The sequence below is a fragment of the Ambystoma mexicanum genome, chromosome 8 (genome assembly GCF_040938575.1).
Source record: "Ambystoma mexicanum isolate Mex_15411 chromosome 8, UKY_AmexF1_1, whole genome shotgun sequence".
NCBI classification, from domain to species: Eukaryota; Metazoa; Chordata; class Amphibia; order Caudata; family Ambystomatidae; genus Ambystoma; species Ambystoma mexicanum.
This window is the reverse complement of record NC_090929.1, coordinates 1,091,487,382-1,091,508,150: the sequence shown is the minus strand read 5'-3', so window position 1 is coordinate 1,091,508,150 and position 20,769 is coordinate 1,091,487,382. Positions and strand designations below refer to the sequence as shown.

At 47.7% G+C, this 20,769-nt stretch overlaps 1 protein-coding gene across 2 annotated transcripts in view; it reads right to left on the bottom strand.

The window, feature by feature from the left end:
• Positions 1-20,769, bottom strand: part of SPEN (spen family transcriptional repressor) — a 633,803-nt gene that overhangs the window by 191,416 nt on the left and 421,618 nt on the right. For both annotated transcript variants that reach the window (XM_069611090.1, XM_069611091.1), the window contains one exon: positions 20,142-20,242. In XM_069611090.1, coding sequence (XP_069467191.1) covers positions 20,142-20,242 — 101 coding nt within the window. The remainder of the gene's footprint in view (positions 1-20,141; positions 20,243-20,769) is intronic.

Genomic DNA, 20,769 nt, shown 5'->3' with positions numbered 1-20,769 from the left:
AAGGAGACTGAGGTGTGGCGCCGGTGGGTGGAGTCAGGGTAGCGCATGCTCCCAGGGCCGCACCCCCGCGCGCCCCTACATTTAAAGGGGAAGAAGGTTTTTTCTAGTGAAAAAGGTTCCGACTCCCGTCCCTAGGAAGGGACGCCCATGCAGTATGGAGGAAAGGGGATTGAGTAACTTATAATTTTTTTGCCATTTCTTGTGTGGTGGCGTTTATTAGCCCTTCTTCTACCATTCTGGGAGGGGGAAGTCTGAATGTGACTTTTGCCTTTGGCAGGAACCTTTTGCGTCCCTGCCTAGACTCCAGTGTGTCTTAAGGCAGGAAGCACGGGAGGGGCCTGAAATTCCAGTTCTTTGTCTGCCAGGGCGTCTGAAAAGAACCAGTTCCCACTGGGGGATGGCTGTCCTGACTGGACAGCAACACGCCCCTTTCTGTAAACTGCAGGGAGAGTTTTCAGAGGAGTGAATGGGAAATCCGAATAAAAAGGTGAGGTTCCTGGGGCAGAAGGCAATTTGACCACTGGAACAGAAGATCCAAAGCTGAAGAAAAACCAGAGACACCTGCAGACCCTTCCAGTAACTGTGAAGCAACCACTGCTTTAATGACCCCGTTTTCTTATCGGGAGAGGCAGTCTGAAGAGGACAACTCCTTCCCTTTAGCGGGTGGGAACAACCAGCCCTGAGACGAACTGCAGATTGAGCCATCGCCTGAGGTGCTGTGACCTTGCAGGGCTGCAAACCACGAATATCAGGGGATCTCCGAACCATTTGCAATGTATCTGCATGAACAAATTCTCCTAGCACTTTGGTGAGCTCAAGTTGAACCACCGGATGCACGATCCAATTCATCCAAGTCCTCTCACCAGAGTGCAGGACTGCAGAATCGAGGAAGATCGACCGGGTGGTAACTGTTTACTTTTGGAGCTGATAAATAGGTGCCTGTACCGCAGACCGATGTGGGAGAAAGAAGAAATCCTTGCAGAGGGTCCTTTCTCCCAACTGCTGCTGTGACATCCAATGCAGAGTCCTTCCTTTTGTCACCAGACCGAGGAATCGGGAGACCAGGTCAGTCGCTGCTGCACAAGAAAGAATCCAGCTGCATTTTCTTCAACCACCGTAAGGTACTGTGGTGCTCAAGGAAGAACTTAACACAAGCCAAATAGGTCGCTCCATTGTGACTAGAGTGTGATTCCAGGTGTTTGTGTGTCCAACAATACCTTTTGCCCATGCTTAACAGTTTATGCGCTTTTTAGGGATTTCTTTGCAGGGTCCTTAATTGTGTTATCCTACTAAAGCATTTTATTTAAGTAACTAAAGTAGGAACTTTGCCTTTTCTGCTGCTGCATAATACTTTTGTTCCCATCCTACACTGACTTTGATGAACTCTTGACTAGTTAGGGATTAGACTGCTAAAGAGCCTTGAAAAGCGTTGACAAGAAGTGAATCAATGCCATTTAGTGTTGAATATCACTCCATTTCCTTCATACAGACTTTGTCTGTGAGACTTTGTAAATTAATGGAACTGACTTCTCTGTAACAAATGCGGGTGTGGCAACTATTATTTAAACAGTAGAACTGTAATTACTGTCATTTTCTGTAACAATTGTAAGCACAAGTAACTATTGAAGCAGTCACCTATGAAAAGCATTGTTGATATTTCCTATGCATGTTGATTAGTCTAATCCAGTGTTTACCGACCTTCCCTCGTCTATATAAAATAAATATATATTGTATTTTATGCCACTGTGCCGGTCAAGTGGCACAGCGAGTAGAGCGCTCGCTTTGACATCCGTGCAGAGCCTGCTCACACAGGTTTGAATCCCGGCGGGGCCAAACTCAGCCTTTCATCCTTCCGAGGTCGATAAATGAGCACCACACACCGTGGGTAATAATAAGCAGCGCTCAGATACCTGAGGGTTCGTAGCGCTATATAAATGCCAAATTATTAATTATTATAGCTTTCAGTGTCTTAAGAGTTTCTTTGGGCAAATGTATTTACCGAGTTCATTGTACTTACCTACAGCTTACATCCTCCTCATAAGATAAGCCTGGCTACTCTGTCATTCTACCCATCCTTTGGGTAGTACGCACTTATACTACAAGATGGGGACCTGTATACCAAGGGATCGTTTTAATAGAATCTTACCCCCAAGATAGACTTTAGGAAAAACTCCCCTAACATTGCCCATCGTACGAAGTCGACGAAAAGACAAAGGATAGAGTGCAACCAACTTCAGGTGAATGCGCCAATATTGCAACACCCCCAGGGATTGCTCATAGGTTTCTTTATAGTCTTACGCCATTTTCAGGCTGCTCTAGTCCACTCCACAGGCTGAAGAAAAGTGGACTAAGGTGGAAGGGCTAAGTGGAATTGGTGTGTGTGCCGTTTATCAAAAAAAAAGAAGAAAAAAAACCACCAAAAAAAAAACCACCAAAAAAAAAAAAAAAAAAAACACACACACACTGTTAAAAAATGCACTTGCTGCCCAATGACTGACCATACACACAAACATACTCTGGAATTAAAAAGCTTGTTAATAGTGAAAACAGAACAAGTTACTTACCTGTAACTATTGTTCTCCAGCATGGGTCTGGCATGGATTCACATGCTCATGAATATTCCCTGTCATCAGGCCGGGAATCCTTGGTTAAAGAAAAAACAGTTTCACTTTCACATACAAACTGTATTTCTCCTCTAAACAAATCACTGAGCTCCGGGTCATACAGTACTCGGCCAATGACTGCCCTCTGCCTAAGCCCCTCCTATGGCAGCCATCTTCAGTTTTGGTAAGCACGTAAAGTGGCAGTATGACCAAGAACAGCCGCAGAGAGTACGGACGGAGGGTTTGTATGTGAATCCATGCCAGACCCATGCTGGAGAACAATAGTTACAGGTAAGTAACTTGTTCCTTCTCCAGCATGGGATCTGGCACGGAGTCACATGCTCGTGAATAAAGAATACATAGCAGTACAACATTACACAACCACGGGAGGTGGCAAGGCTCAACAAAAGCAATTACTCTTACCCCCTGAGCAGGCTCACCAAGCGAACAGGTTGCGTAGAACTGCCTGGCCGACCCTGGACTCTTCTCTGGAATCCCTGTTGACACAGTAGAATCTTGTGAAGGTGTGAGTGGACCTCGATGTAGCAGCCCTGCAGATGTCCAGTAGGGGCACACCAGACTGGAATGCTGTTGTCGCAGCAATCACTCTGGTGGAATGGGCTCTGAATGCCAACTGATGACAGTTCGTGATACAGCGGGAGAGCCACCTGGAGATGGAAGCCTTGGACAAGGCCTTCACATGGTTCACAGGACCTAAGTTCAGGAACAGTTGAGATGTCTTCTGAAAACTATTTGTGGGTGCCACATAGAACTTCAGAGCACAAGCCACATCCAGCGAGTGCAAAGTCCTTTCAGGCGAAGGTTTCGGAAAGAACACAGGCAACACCAGAGGCTTGTTGCTGTGGAATTCAGACAGAACCTTGGCATGAAGGAGGGGTGCGTCCGAAGCACCAGCCTTGTGTTGTGAAAAGTCAGATAAGCTGTTTGCAGGATAGGGCCTGGATCTCACCCACCCTCCTGGCAGAGGTGATGCCCAAGAGGAAAGCAGTTTTCCATGAGAGGAACTTGAGAGGGCCTGATGCAAAGGCTCGAAGGGGGCCCCATGAGCCTAGTCAGCACCACGTTGAGTTCCCACGCCGGGGCAGGAGCCTTCACTGGTGGGAAGATCAAAACAGTTCTTTGAGGAACTCCTTGACGAGACAGTGTGACCAAAGAGAAGATCGTCCTGGAGACCTGGTGTAGTGGGAGATAGTCGCCAGATGCACCTTGCTAGAGGCGTTCGCCAGCCCTGCATTGGCCAAGGACAACAAGTATGGAAGAATCTGCGGGGCCGTCACGCTCAGAGGGTTAATCTTCTGCGACCGGCACCACGTAGCAAAACGCTTCCACTTGTGCCAGTAGCACTTGAGTCGACAACGAGAGTCCTTGGCAAGGACCTCCCTGCAGTACGCCGGTGTTAGCCAAGATTGTATGTAGTACCCTTTGGGTGCACTACAACAACCCTGACCTCCTGGCAATAGGAACCCAACCTTTGGTAGAAGCCTGTACTACACAGGTTGGTAGCGTGTTGAGCAGCCAGGCTTATCTCAAGAGTGGTCAATGTGAGCAATAGGGGAGTTACACAGAGATTCACAGTGATAAGTATTCAAATAAACTCTTACACACAAGGTTTCTTGATTAGACAATTATTAATTTGTCAGTTTGAGTAAATCTTCTTCAGAAGGGGCAATATAATAGTAACACACAAATACACTCCAAAATACACACTCTTAGTTTCTCTAAATCAGTAAGTACCCATTTGGGATGGCACACAGACACTTCCTACACCCTCAGGTGACTTAAGTAGCTAGGACACTGTGGACATTAATGTATCACTGTTGCATTTAGGGCAATACTTGGGAGTATTTCAAAGAAAAAGATTATTAGAATAGAGATCTCACAAATATTCTGAAGCAGGGAGGTACTTTTGGTAACCCCAATGCAAAGCAAGTAAACCGCTTCCTGGAAGGAAGACAAAACACACAGTCAGATGGAAGAAGAGTTATTCAGGGAGCCAGGCCAGGCCAAAGTCAATTGGACAAAAGTATATGTGAGCTGAAGTAATTCTTGCAGGTAGGTAAAAGTCTTGCACAATAATTTAGAAGTCTTTGTAGAAAAGAAGAAATTAGAGTATGGCCACAAGCTGATTAGGCTGGTGAGGTAAGGAAGCTGTTAGCAACTCTACAGATGCAACCAAGAAAAGTCTCCACTGAGAACATGTGAGGTTACACAACAAGAGGTACGCTCTTAAAACTGTACAGTACCTTTGGTTAGAAGAAATGGTTCCAGTTGGCTTCTGTTCCTGTGCAACTCTGCAGATCCTGTGTTCCTGGGGCTCTGTTGTGGGGACAGGAGGGAGGACGTCTGGAGGACTCCTGCAACGGGACGGTCGGCGACAGAAAAGGAAAAAAACTTCTATTCAGTGGCACTCCGTGGTTTCAGCTCCTTGTGTCTCAGCAAATAGCACCACCGCGGACTATTGGCTGATGAGATGGGCTTTCCTTGCATCTGGGATCCAGCGCTCTGTTGAGGTGGCTCAGGCTCGGCATGTCCTGCTTCCTGGGAGTCCGGAGGATCTTCCTGGAGCTCTAGGCCAACTTAAAAGCAACACACACAATCTGGTGTTCCTCTCCCTGGCTTTTCGGTTCCAGCAGCAACTACAGCGGAAATTCAACCAGCTTTGAGAGGATGTCCAGGTGGCTTACTTTGGAGGTGATTGGTCCCACCAACTCAAGGAGAAACGTCGTCCTTGCAGGGCTTCTCTAGTCTAGACTAATTCAGAGCTTCAGCACAGCAGCAGGGCTTCACCGGGCAAACCAACAGTTCAGGAGTTGCAGCAGGTGTCTCTTCCAAGTTCTTCTCCGGGTTCCTTCGTCCAGTGGTCGACTCTGCCTTCCAAGCCAAAAAGCCTTACCTTTTATGCAGGTTTCTCCCATTCATTCCAGTCTAGCTGTCAATCACACAGCAGGGTGGCTGTCCTTGATGGACAGCCAGCCGGCCAATCACCTTTGGATGCATTCCTGTAACCAAGGGGATTAGGCACATGGAGTTTCGGGCACCTCCCTCACTTCCTGCCCCTCCCAGACATACTGGAGCCAGAGGTGGGCTTCACTCGTGAATCTCACCAAAGCCAAAAAGAAACAAAGGGACCAAACCTGGTTTGGCGCGCAGAGTACATCTAAAGAAAGACCTTTCCACAAAGAAATGGTAAAAAAAAGAAGACCAGAGACATTTTGACAAAAATGGCACCCTTGTGTGCTTTACTGCAGCTGCAAACGCATTTCGGGGTAAAAGCACACCACGGTAATTAAAAGTAAACCACTGCCACCAGCCATTCATCGAGGAAAGGGTAACAAACATTTTTACATGAGAAACTAGACAAAGGGGATACCAAGTAACCCCTCCAGCATTCTATTGTAAGATAGTGTGTGCCGGGTCTAGAAAGTTAGAATTAAGTAAAGTTAATTTCACTTCACTGCTCTTGGAAACAGTAGTTTATCCAAGAGAAGGTATTTCAACCTTTGGAAAATCAAGACTGCCCTGTGCCATTGCACCGAAGGTGCTGTGTGGTACAATGTAAAAGATGATGCCTATGGAGTTTGTCAGACTCCACAACCAAAAGAAATAGTGCTCAAGTCATAGCAGAAATACATGGGAGAGTGGGGAAAAAAGGGTCTCACTCTCTCCAGGTAAAAAATAAAGTTACTCACCGTAGTGACTACTTTACACCTAAGTCCATAGTCCCCGTTCCTCCATATTTGTGGAACATTCCGTCCTTTGGGATGGGACCGGAGCACTTTTCCCCCAAAAAGCATGAAAAATTGAAAATGTTTGTTGTCCTCTTTTTACGCGGGGTACCGCACACGGCCATAGCCCGGCCTTCCTGAGCTCCGCCCGCGCATCGCCCTTCATTCCTTTTCTATCACCAGGTCAGTGACCAATTAAGAAATAATAGAGGATACTTATTAGAGGGGACGGCGGGCGTATGGAGGAAAGGGGACTATGGACTAGGAGTAAGGTAGTCACTACGGAGAGTAACTTTCTCATACTCCTACGTCCCGTCCCCTTTCCTCCATACTTGTGGTAGATTCCAAAGTACTCCTCACAGGAATACGGGTGGATGGAAACTCATTACTGAAAAAGGTTTTAAACAACAGACTGACCGAATTGAGCATTGGCCCTGGAGCTCATGTCCAAGGAGTCATGCTTACAAAAAACTGAAGGGGAGGCCCACGTAGCCGCCTTGGCAATGGTCTCCCAGGGATCATACTTTTGGAAGGCAACAGCAGCCGCTTTGTCACGTACAAGATGGGCATGAATGCCCTTCAGAGGTTGAAGGAAATGAATGGTATAGGCTTCAGATAAAGGAGGCAATCCATCGGAGAGAGTAGCTTTTGAAGCGGGTTTCCATTTCGGGTCCCCGAACATAAAGAGTTGGGAGGAGCCCCTGAGCTCAGTTCTGTCCAGATAGAACTTTAGAGCTCGTCTGACATCTATATTCTGTAATACTCTCTCGGCATCGGAGGCCGGGTTCGGGAAAAAAAAAAAACAGGTAATGATATAGACTGATTCAAACAAAAATCTGTCACCACTTTAGGAAGGGAAGAAGGAAAGATGAGTGCGCAAGGTAAGGAACGGATGTTCCACGGACAAGGTTTGAATCTCGCTTACACGCCTTGCCGAAGTGCCTGCAATCAAAAAGGCAACCTTCCAAGAAAGGTACTTCAGATCCGCCGTAACCATAGGCTCAAATGGCTTATGGCATAAGGCGGTCAAAACCACATTTAAATCCCACTTTGGGTGAGGATTGCGAACAGGTGGAAAAAGATGTAATAAACCTGCGAAATGCCTTTTAATTACTGAATTCATCAAAGAAAAGGAAGAGGCATCAGTGGATAGGTAGGCGGCAACAGCCAACAAGTACGTCCTACAGGATAGGACAGGGATGCCCGAAGCAACCAGATGAGAAATGAAAAAAAGTATACTGTCAATCGTAGCATGTCTGGGGTCCAATTGTTTAGCTAAACACCAGTGACAAAACCAGAGCCACTTGCTCCTATACTGAGACCTCGTAGAAGGTTCATAGTGATAATACCGAATTTAAAAATCTCGAAAACCAAAATCTCGAATACAAAAGGCCGAAAAATAAAATATCGAATTTTTTTTTCAATGTGTTTTTTTTCAAAATGGGGGGTTCCCCCCCCAACCCCCTTTTTTTCATTTTTTTTTATTTTACCCCTTTTTTTTACTTACCTGACCCCAAAAACATATATAAATAAATAAATAAAAAATTCGATATTTTTTTTCTCGATATTTTATTTTTCGGCCTTTTTGTATTCGAGATTTTGTTTGAGATTTTGACTGACCACCCTCGTAGAAGGCTTCCTGGCCGCTTGGATAATGCACATTTGTATTTGTATTTATTTTATTGATAAAGCGCAGCTAGGCCCTGGGGCAACGGGCGCGTCAGTTTAGGTCAGGTTACAGAACGTTACAGTTACATACAGAATAGTGTTACAGATACATACATATTGCAGTTGCAGGCATAAACAAAGGGTGATACAGTTCAATACAGATAAATAATAAAGTATGGTATTTACAGTAAGAACAGTGGGACAGATATTAAGACTAAGATCCGGGAGATTAAGCTGATAATGTATCCAAATTCTGAAGCCAGTGCTTAGTGTTATTCTTGAATAAGTGGAAGGTATGTTCTGATCTGAGGGGAGCAGGGAGAGTGTTCCATAGCTTAGAAGCCTGTACTGGGAAGCTAGCTCCTCCCGAGTTGTGGAGTTTGAATCTTGGTTTGGACATGGTGTTTGCTTGAGCTGCTCTAAGTGGTCTTGAAGATGTATGTGGGGTGCGTAGGTTGGTAAGGTAGGCTGGTGCGAGGTTGGCTCTGGCTCTGTGCATTAAGGCAAGAATTTTGAGAGATATTCTATGCTCTACCGGGAGCCAGTGCAGATTGCGTCTAGTCTCTGATATATCTGACTTCTTAGGGATGTTGAGGGCTGCCCTGATGGCGTTATTTTGTAGTACTTTTAACTTGTTAATATTTTTGTGGCTGGTAGCTAAATAGAGGGCGTTACAATAATCTAATTTGGACAGAACTAAAGTTCTGGCCAGTGTGATGCAGTTAGGCGCAGAAATGAATGGCCTGCAGGTGGTAAGTTTACAAGTATATGTGGAGGATGATGCTTCCGCATATTGTCTTCAGACAGGTTAATCTGTGCTAGGGATTTGAATTCAGGCACCAGGCCGCCAAGTTGAATGATTGTGGGGAGGAGTGCCACATCTGCCGATTGCACTGGTGAAGCAAGTTGGAAATCAGCTGCAGTTTGATCGGAGGACAAAATTGGAAGATGCTGAAGTTCTGAAAACCAGAATCTGTCTGGCCACCAAGGAGCTATGAACAGGAGAGTGCAATTCAAAGCATTCCTGAGCTTGCAGAGTGACCGATGGATCAGAGGAAGAGGCGGGAAGGCATATGCCTTCATGTTGTGCCACGGGATCTCGAGAGCATTCCCTAGAGAAGAGGCCCCGAGACCGTTCCTGGATGCATAAAGAAGTTTTCCATTTGTGCCAGCCACAAAAAGGTCCACTTCTGGAGTGCCCCATTGGCGAAAGATGTTGGAGCACTTCCAAATTCAGTTCCAACTCGTAGATGGCTGCTGTCTGCCGTCACATTGAGTTGCCCCGGAATGTGCACCACCAGCAGCGAAATGTCATGCTGGATGGTCCATTCCCACATCTGAATGGCAAGGTCCACAAGGGGTGGTGACTTGGTACCACGCTGTTTGTTGATGTAAAACATGGATACCGAGTTGTCCGTGCGGACGCGGACCACCCGGTTTGTGATGATGGTTGGAATTCTTTCAACACCAGAAAAACAGCCAGGAGTTCCAAATAATATATGTGAAACTGCCTGTCCTGCGGTGTCCATAGATCGAAAACCTGGAGATTATCCAGAGTGGCTCTCCACCATAGGAGGAAGGAGTCCGTGGTAATCGTCACCTGTGGGCAGGGCTCCTCAAAAGAGGCCCCCACCATGAGATTGCTGCTCGAGGACCACCATAGAAGGTCCGCCATCATGCAGGAAAGAACTGGGATCATCTTGGAAAGCGAGTCCGAAGCCTGAGACAAGAGCTCCGAAGAGCCGGCTGGGTACGCCTCATTTTGAGACACGCAAGAGGAAGAGCAAGTACGCACAAAGCCACGAGGCCCAGAAGTCTCTGGAACCACCAAGCCGTCATGTGCTCTGACTGGATGAAGAGCCGACACATAGCGAATAGATCTGAAATCCTGTCCTCCGTCAAATACACCCTGGAGACGATAGTGTTCCAACGAAAACCCAGGAAGATCTGGTCTTGGGAGACCATCATGGAAGATTTCCGCTAGTTCACTGAAAGCCTGAGGTGGAACAAGAGCTGAAGGAGAGACTGGAGATTGCTCAATGCCGTCTGTCGAAAAGGGTTGCGTAGGAGCCAATCATCCAAATACGGATATACATGAACGCCCTGTAGCTGAAGGTAAACTGCGATGACTGACATCTTCATAAAGACATGCAGCGCCGAGCTGAGACCAAAAGGAAGCACCCAGAACTAGAAATGCTCCCCTCCCAGGGAGAACTGCAGATACCTTTGATGCGGCCCCACATATCAGGATGTGCATATACGCGTCCTCAGGGTCCACAACACTGAGCCAGTCGCCCTTCCGAAGAGAGGACTTTATTTGGGAGGGTGTGATCATCTTAAATTTCTCTTGGGAAAGAGAAAGATTAAACTGGGAAAGGTCGAGGATGGTGCGCAGGCCTGCCTGGTTTGGTTAACCTAAACAGTCTAGAGTAGAAGCCCCCCCCCCTTGCTCACCGAGGGGAACAGGTTCCACCGCCCTGAGGTCTAGAAGCTTCTGAACCTCGGCTCTGAGGGAGGATGTCCCGATCTGTTGGAAGGGAGGATTGAAGGGTGGGGGAGGGGCAAGCAAAAACCCACCTGAGCGATGGACAAAACCCACCGATCGTCAGTGATGGTCTGCCACGCCTCCAGATAAGACGATATTTGTCCTCCCACCTGTCTCGTGTAACCGACAAAAAATATAATTTCGCAGATTTGTCGGCCGGCAGACAACCTGCTCCTGTAGAGGAGGCTAAAGGCCGAGAAAAACAGACAACGTTTTCGACGGGTGCCACCAAAAGGAGGGTCAGTTCTGCGCACCCTGCAGTCCTGAAACCCCCTGAAGCCAGAAAAGGATTGAGACTGAGACTCCGACCTCTGGGTATAAGGGGCCTTAGCTTGAACCTTTGCCAGGACCGACAAGGATTTGGCGGATAGGGTACTTCCCTTGGTTTTAGTGAGTTTGTCATCCGTAGAAGAATGAAACAACAACTTTCCATCGAAGGGAAGGTCCAGAATTTTATCTTGCACCTCCTTCGAAAACTTTGTAGCATGGAGCCACACCTGGCGGGAGGTGTCAATTCCCACAATTGCCATGAGTTGAAGTATCCACATGGTGTGCCGCAGCCTCCAGGATATCCTGTGCCAACACCCTAGCGTTCGACAAACCAGCCTTGAAGGCATCTAGCCTATCCAAAGGAATGCACTCCTGGAAAATCAGCCAACTCCCTCCGCAGCTTCATATTAGATGCCGCAAGGATCAGCTCGGTATTTGCTTGGTGAAGTTGCAGTGCTGAGTTAGCAAAGACTTTCTTTCCCAAGGAGTCCAGAATTTTGTCTTCCCTGGAGAGAATCTGAGCCGCAGCTGTAGAGGTCGCAGAGGCCGGCTTGAATTGAAGCGTGGCAGCAGCTACCACTGTTGAGGAAGGGAGCGGGCAAGACGGCAAAGCTATCTCCTCAGAGGCGTGAAGCCTGTAACGGGCGTCGAGTCTCTTATTAATATCCAGCCCGGGTAGGGTTTATCCCAGACCTTACGGGCTTCAGCCAAAATGTCCTTCTGGAGGAACAGGCCGGTGCGCTCTTGTGGTGACAAAGTGAACGCTCCCGAAAGTACCCCTTCCTGCGGAGCAGCGGCTTCAGGTACTGGAATGTTGAGGAGGGCCAAATTATCCAGAACCCGGTCATGGAATGCTCCGACAGAGCAGGGCTGCTCATCTCTATCCTGATCTGCCTGAGGGGTCATCCTACGGATCGGTGGCAGACGGCTGGGCCACCACAGGTTTTAAAGTGCTATCCCGCTCCACCAGTGTCTTCTCTACAGGAGACAACAGGGGTAGGGGAAGAAGAGCTGAAGGCGGAACGATCGGGAGAGGAGGTACAATCGTCAGAGCCGCTGGAGCCACTGAGTGGAAGGTGGTGCTGGAGGGTCATGGTATATTTCCTTGAAAATACCCTTAAAGTACTCCTTCGTAGGGTCAGAATGCAAAAGCCTCTGAAATTTCCTGAAAAAGCACATCCTCGGAGGAAGGCTTAAGCGCTGGGGTAGGCAGAGGCCTCCCAAAAAGTTCGTACCCCCACAAATGCAATGAGGATGGTTGCCAGGAAGACCCACCACCGATCGGGTCCATGTAGATCAGAAGTAGGAGGAAGCAAGACAGTATGTGGCTGCGGCAACCGAGCACGCCAGTCATAAATAGGCCGGAACTTATTTTTACATTCCACCAAAGGTGTAACAGGCTGCTCAGCCCCAAAACTAAGATTCCCAGCACCTGCCGTCTAGAACGTAGGTGGAAGGGATGGATGCAAAATGGCCGCCGCGAACCATGAGGGGTGGGCCGCCATTTTGTCGATGCCTGAAAAGAACTGTCACATGTATAGCTGAGGCAATTGTCTCCACAGTTTGGTCAGGGGACTTAAGTAACAATTTAGCCTTGACACAAGGATCCTCGGCCGAGCCGGTACTGGGGCGTCTCGGATGTTTGACATCCGAGAGGTGGCCCCAACATTAGCCTCCAAGGGAGAACCTCGGCAGAGCCGGTAAAAGGAGTTACAGTGCATGACCGCCCTCTTTGCCCCTCAACAGAACCGGTATCACCGCAATGAGTGTGGGAAAACTGAGGAATGACCCTTACAGACAAGACCGTAGGAGCAGGTCTCTTGGTTTTGTCGGTACAGACCTTAAACCTCAAGTAGAGTAACCTCGTCCTGGTATGTATAGCTCCCTTGTGAGGGGCCTCAAGCCGTGGCTTGGTACAGAAAGCTCCAGATTTCCAAAGCCTCAGACGAACTTGGCCTACATTTAGTTGCAGAGGTTGATGGGGAGGTGTTGGGTGGCTCTACTGCTTTTCCACCGAAGGTTGATCCGGGGACACCTGTGTCGGGGGCATCCTCCTCTGAATTTCTGACACCAACGTTTGCAAGGTCGAGAGTATGTCCAGCCTTACTTCTCTTGGAGCCGGGTCGGCATGCTTACTAGGCCACGCGCCACCAGCGTTTGTCGTCTCATCCCACGTCCTCATGGATAGTGTATATGGACTCCTGGTCTTCCTTGTCCGATGACGAAACATCAGTTCCTTTGAGTACCACTCGACCTGAAGACTCCTCTCACGCCCCACCCCCCTTTATATCCTGAGGGGTCGGATTCCGGCATCTTCTTTTCCGGTGTCCTCTCCACAGCCTCGGGGCAGTGACACTCTGTGCGCAGCCAGGGCTACCTTGACCGGGTCAGCCTTCGAGAGGGTTGTCAATACCAACTATCGTTGATGACAACTCCTGTGCCGCCTGGGCCTTTTTTAGGCAAATCAATCGCTTGAACCATAGGCTGCTCGGCTTCTCCCGCAGTTTAGCCGGGTTGGGCGATTTCCCCTTTGAGGAGGAGCTGAATTGATGGCTGGAGATGGAGGCAGATGGTGAGGTTTAACGAGAGCTGCCCATTGCAGGACCCGCTTGCGCGGTGACCCCAGCTGAGACAGGCTAACGGTGCTTGGATTTGGCTTGGGCCCCCACGAATGGAGCGTCCTCAAAGGACTTAGAAAGCTGTTCCTCGGACTGGCCGGTCATGGGTGAGGCATCCTCTGGTTGGGGCACGGGGCAGAGGCCTTGGAGCTCAGCCACACCGCCAGTCTACTGTGACTATCTTTCATGGTTCTTTTGCTGAACCCAAGGCAGATCTCGCATTCGCAGTAGAAGCGCTTAAGGGGTTTGTCCTCTACAAACACGGTCTGCAGTTGGAACAGAGCTTGAAAAGGGAGCTTCCCTCTTTCTTCTCTTCCGACATGGTCCAGCGTGTGCAATAGGCCTGATGACCTACTGGAACTTTTGACGTGCACTAGACGATCCTTGTCCTTGAGGGGTGTGAAATTCACTGACAAACGGATCCCCACTTTTTTGCCGAAGTAGAGAAAGAACACAAAGGCTCGGTTTAACAAAAAATAGGACTTTTTCTCAAAAAAGCACCAAAAACGTAGAACAGCTCACAGAGCAAAACTCAAGGACTCCCAACACTTGAACGTGCAGTAAAAATCAAAGATGGCTTTCAGAGTAGGGGCTTAGGGAGAGGGCCGTCGTTGGCTGGGACAATATGACCCAGAGCTCAGCGATTGGTTTAGAGGAGAACAACAAGTTACTTACCAACTGTAACGTTCTTTCGACTGGATGTTTCTCCCACGTATTCCTCATCTTGTGATAGTTTGTTATCGCCAGCTTTGCTGCTTTGGAAAAAAAAATATGTCGGCAGCGGCCGCTGTGCTCGAGGTCGTGGCGTTGATTGTCCCTCGACAGGGTCCAATCCGTGTCGACGTCACTGTTGGTATAAGTATCTCAAGCCACGCCCGTTGGCTTCAGTTCTGTTTTTTCGAGGAAATACTCGTGGAATATCCAGGCGTATGCTGTGACCGATAGACCCATCGTGAGAGGAAATTGTAAGAAAGCGTAAACTGTACTGCGGGGTAGGCTGGGAGGGTCGATGAGGAGTACGTGGGAGGAACATCCAGTCGAAAGAACGTTGCAGTTGGTAAGTAACTTGTTCTTCGAATGGACTGTGTCCTCCCACGTATTCCTCGTCTTGTGATAGACTCCCATAGCAGTGATCAATTTGGAGGTGGGGGTACTAGTCTTTGTTTTCATGGACGGAGTGAAGTACTGCTCTGGCAAATTACCCCTCATTGGAGGAGGAAGCATCTAAGCAGTAATGCCCGATAAAGGTATGCATTGATGCCCAGGTTGCAGCCGAGCAAATGTCTTTTGCAGGGACTCCCCCCTTCAAAGCCGCAGAAGTAGCCATTCCCCTAGTGGAGTGAGCACGTAACCCATCCGGTGGGTCTTTTCCGGCTTATCTGTAGCATTCCAATCTAGCCAGAATGATCCAGCGGGATATAGTTCGTTTTGTCACTGCTAACCCCAATTTTCGACCTGTGTAACCCACAAAGAGTTGGTCATCTTGACATAATTTTGTCATTCTTTAAATGTAAAAGCTGGGGGCCCTCTTGGGGTCCAGCCTATGTAATCTCTCCTCTTCTTTTCCCAAATGAGGAGGAGGAGGATAGAATGTTGGTAAAATGATTTTCTGTGACAAATGGAAGTCGGGAACTACTTTCGGTAAGAAAGATGGTTTAACCTTAAGAACTACCTTATCCTTGTAAACAATGGTATATGGAGGTTTACATGAGAGAGCCTGTAGTTCACTAACCCTGCGGGCTGATGTTAATGCCACAAGAAGGACAGTTTTTAGTGTTAAAAGCCTCGTTGGACAGGAGTGCAGAGGTTCAAATGGTATACAAGTTAGGAATTTAAGAACCAAGTTTAACTCCCAAGTTGGAACATGAAACGGTATTGGTGGATATACATTGGTAAGTCCTTTCAAGAACTGTATGATTACTGGAATTTTAATGTAAGAAACCTCTTCGGAGGGGCGCTTAAAAATGGACAGTGCAGCAAGATATCCTTTGATTGTCCCGATCTGGAGCCCCAGATGTAACAGGAAACAAAGCACCACTGGGGTGCCACATTGAAAAGGGTCCACATCCCTATCTTTGCACCAGTTACTGAACTTGTTCCAACTACACAGGTACAAGGATTTTGTTGCTGGCCTTCTGGCCGAAAGCAAGATGTCCATTACATCATCCGGAAGATCCCAATCCTTGTATCTCAACCTTTCAGAAACCATGCATGTAGGTTGAGTGTTTTGACCTCTGGATGGAGAACCCGACCTCCTTCTTGCGAGAGAAGATCCTCTCTTTGTGGAAGACGTACTGGAGGGCAGATGGACATGTCCAGAAGGTCCGGGTACCACGTCGTCCTGGCCCAGTCCGGGGCAATTAGGATCATGGTTTTCCTGAACATTCTCAACCTCCTGATTACTTGAGGAATCACGGGGACTGGAGGAAACGCGCACAGCAGGGGAAAATCCCAATCCACCATGAACGCGTCTCCTAGAGCTCCTCTCGGGGGAAATTCCCTCAAGTAATACTGATCGCACTTCCGGTTTACCGAGTTTGCGAACTGATCTATTGAGGGGTTCCCCAAATGGCGAAGATCTCCAGAAGGACTTCCTGAGCTAACTCCCACTCGTGGGAGACTGCTCTGCCTGCTCAGAGCGTCTGCCGCCGTGTTCTGCTCTCCGGCTAGGTGAACTGCCGATAAAGAGATTCCTTCTCGTATTGCCCAGAACCAGAGCTGCATCACCTCTCTGCAAAGAGGTAGTGATCCTACGCCGCCTCTTTTGTTGAGGTATACATGGCTACCGTGTTGTCTGTCATTATCAGGACACTCTTTCCCTGTACAGAGGGCAGGAAGGCCTTCAGCGCTAGTCTGATTTCCCTCAGCTCCAATAAGTTGATGTGTAGTTTGGACTCCGATGGAGACTAACGTCCGCTGTTTGTCAGATCGCTGGTGTGAGCTCCCCACCCTGTGAGTGAGGCATCCGTTACTACTGTTATCTCCGGCCATGGTTGCCAAAAAGATTTTCCCTTGATGATGATGTTGTCGCAAGCCCACCATAATAGATCCTGAGCAACTGTGCTCGGGACTTGCAGAAGATCTGACATATTCCCCGAGAATTGGGACCACTGAGTTCTGAGGGCCCATTGGAGGGATCTCATTCTCAGTCTGGCCTCTGGCACCAGAAAAATGCAGGATACCATGAGGCCGAGCAACCTCAGAAAATCGAAGGCCGGCAGATACTGGGCTTTCTGGAATTTTATTACCATCTGCTGGATGTGGAGAGCTCTTACCTCGGGCGGCAAGGCTTTGCCCGAGGAAGTGTCCAAGACTGCTCCAATAAACTGGAGTTGTTGGGATGATATCATGCGGGACTTCTTGAAATTGAGGAGAAGCCCAGGTTGTGGAAGAAGTGGCAGGTGATCGACAGATGTTCCTTAGCTTGTTCTGGAGAACGTGCTCTGATCAACCAGTCGTCCAGGTAGGGGTAGACTTGAATCCCCCCCCCCCCCCCTCACCCGAGACTCGCTGCCACTACCGCCATCAGCTTGGTGAAAATCCTCGGAGCGGAGGTCAGCCCAAAAGGCAGAACTTGAAACTGATAATGAGAACCGCCAACTGCGAACCTATTTTCTCTGCTTGTGATGGATTGGCACATGAAAATAAGCATCCTGAAGGTCCAATGATACCAACCAGTCTTGGAGTTGGAGAGCCTGAAGGATCTGAGAAAGGGTTACCATCTTGAACTTGTCCTTCCTGAGGAACTTGTTCAATTTTCTTAAGTCCAAGATGGGTCTCATTCCTCCATCCTTCTTTGGGATGAGAAAATAAGGGGAGTACCAACCTTTGTTCCTCTCCGCTACAGGTGCATGTTCTATTGCACCTTTTTCTAGCAGGGTTAAAATTTCCTGCAAAAGCAGCGGGTCTGGAATTTTGGTAGAGCTGGCTCCCCGTGGATGATCGCGAGGTCTTTTTAGGAAGGGAAGCCAGTAACCTTGAGCTACTGTTCCCAGTGCCCAAGCATCTGAAGCAATGCCCCGCCATTCTTTCAGATGCTGAGAGATTCTGCCTCCCACTGCTGTTTTGTATGATAAGACATCAGAGTGATTTGGAGGCGGCTGCAGGAGCGGCTGAGGGCATAGATGCCGTTCCTGAAGATAGCTTTGTAGTCTTTCCTCGTCCACCACGAGTGACATTCCTTTTGCCGCTTTGAAAAGCCCGTCCTCTTCCTCTACCAACAGAAGAGTAATATCGAAAAGGGCGACCCCTCCAGGAAAATGAGCCCGAATAGGGTTTCTGAGGCTGTCGCATGGAGGCACTAAGGGATTTAGCTGCCACTTTTGAGGTTTGTAGTTTTTCTAGGCTCTCATCAGCCTTACTACCAAACAGCCTTCAGTCAAAGGCATGTTGAGAAGTCTGGTCTACACATCTGGTGCAAAATCCGACTTTCTCAACCACGCAAATCTGCATAGCACTGTGCTTGATGCCATGGATCTGCTAATACTATCAGCAATATCCAGTCCAGACTGGAGACATTCCCCCATTGCCTCCTTCCCGTCTTTGAATATATTCAGGAAGCCTTCCCTTTCCTTTCAGAATATGTTCAGCCGCCGCCGAAATGCATTCCCACAGGGTATGTGTGAACCTGGCCAGGGTACATGACATTGGTTGATTTCAAGCCCATGCTACCTGAAGTAAAAACTTTACAAGCCCAAGCATCAACCTTCTTATCCTCCCTATCCAGAGGTATGGTTGGGTATGCTGTCTGTCTCAAAGTAGTAGCAGCCTGAATAATCAGACTTTCTGGAGTAGGGTGTCTATTTAGATATTCTGGATCAGAAGTAGAAGTTCTGTACTTCTTTGGAAGATTGCGGTCTACTGCAGCAATGTTATCAGGTTTTTCCCAGTTCCTTTCAACTGTCCTTTCAAGCGCCCTATGGAAAGGGAGAACTGGATCTTTCTGGGGTCCTCTGACTATTATGTCCGTCATATCATCTTGCTCAAAAGTAGGTGAGGCTCTTCCCCAATCCATATATTCTATCACCCTGCTCATCAAATTCCTGTACCCTGAGTCTGCATGTTCTGCAGGTGATGTGTCAACACCACTAGCAGAATGTAGAGTTTCGCATAGGTCTCATTTTAGTTTCAGGGTTTATGAGTTCCCCTGGAACTTGTCTAGTGCCATAGATTACTCCAAAAGGAGTGACATCTTCACCCTCCGAGCCAGATTCTTAAAAAATGTAAGACATGGACCTAAAACATCTGACTTGGGTAAAGATGTAAACCTTCTCTCTTCCTCCTGATTTTTTGTCGAAGGAATAGTTGTTTTCTTCAAAGGGGTCGAAGGAACCTTCGACACACTCGACGAAGTCTTCGATAAGGGCGTCGAAGATAGTATAGGCTTTGTTGTCGAAGCTGTCGGCACCGATGGCGTCAACGAAATTGCACTCAACTTCGACAACTTCTGCTTTTTATGAGGGATCGGAGAAACACTCGATTCGAGGATCTCTTGACGATTTGTCGACTCGAGTTTTAGGGGTACTACTGGGTTTTACCGCCGTAGTTCCCGACTTCTCTGTGTCGTCCCGTGGAGCTACCGGGGTCTGGCTTTTCTGAGGTTTCTTCGAGGGGGTCTAGGCCGCATTCTCAAAGACCTGCATCCTTTTCTTCAAAAATGTTCCCATTTTATAGGGGAATCCGATCTTGTTGGACATCGAACCAATTCAGTCGATGTATTGGATGATGACGATGGAGATCTATGTCTCCTTTTTCGAAGACGAAGATCGTCTCATCTACTACGAGATCGGGATCTCTTCAAATGTTTTTTATGACGTTCCGATTCCTTTAAATCAGACGATTTCTTATGCTTTTTAGACAAGGCCTTCGAAGTGGCCTTTGACGCCTCCCGCCCCACCGCTAACTTACTTTTCCTCTCACGGAGGGCCTTCTCCGTCATCGACGGACAGGAACCACAGTCGCCGGTTCGATGATCCAAACCCAGACATCAAAGACAGATACGGTGAGGATCTGTGATAGACATCTTCGACCCGCAGTCGATACACTTCTTAAACCCAGTTTTGAAGGTACAAGCGGTTGATGAAGATGACATTTTCTGACAGAAAATCTCGAAGCGTGCCGTTCACGAGAGCAAAGCAATCGGAAAAACGGAACTGAAGCCAACGGCTAGAGCTACTTATACCAACAGTGACGTTGACACAGAACGGACCCCGTCGAGGGACAAACGACGCCACAACCTCGAGCAGAGCGCCCTCTGCCGGAAAAATTATCCGAAGCAGCGAAGCTGGCGATAACGAATTATCACACGATAAGGAATGCGTGGGAGGACACAATCCATTTGAAATACAGTTTTTAAGTTAAAGTGAAACTTTTTTCTTTTACCGAGGATTACCGGCCTGACAGGAAATATTCATGAGCATGCCAGACCCCTGCTGGAGAATAACAACTTCACACAACCATCAAGTGCAATACCACATCCAAGCACACACTAAACAGTTTAAAATGTGTATATGCATTGTAATGTTCCAGGCAACATGCAATATTTCCAGTTATTTAGCACATGTCAATACTGTGGGGTCCAGGCCACAGGGGTAAGGGCATCCGTCAAATGCTGCACCACAAAGGCACAATTAGAAAGAAAATAGTACAGGAGAAAAGAAAGTACTTCATTTTCAAAGCTGGGATGGCATACCTTCTTTCTGCTAAAACTTCATAGAAGTCTCTTATGTCCTGCCCTGAAGCATCCATGGATCGGTAAAATGCCAGCTGACTCTCTCGGTTTGCAAAGTCAACCTAAAACGCAAAACAAAAATGAAATGGAAAACACATTTTTGGAATAACAAATGACCACCCATTGGACAACGATTGTAAAAAGATTTATCACTGAAGAGGCTGGGGTTATACTGGTATATTATAAGCAACATGGAGGCTGTGATTCATTTAAGGGGAATTGCTACAAAATGAAGATATTTTCTCACAACACAGAAGCAACCTCACACATCTATGCAAGGATATTTTAGATAGATGGTTGACTAAGACTGCCCAGTAAATGCCCTTTTAAAGAAATAGAGCTGCATAATGAGTGCTACTTGCAAAGCAAGGGCTGCCCAATGTAACCTTCTTACCGAAATTCATTAGTCTCATATTTGTTAGATACTTAGACCACATACTGCTCTATTCACATACAATTAAAAGAGGGGTGGTAAAGAAAAGTGGAATTTAGTTTTGAAAATAACCCATGCCAAACAATGCTCAATGGACATGCCCCATAATATTTTACAAAACAGCAGTTTGGGAAGATACTTTACGTGTTATTTTTG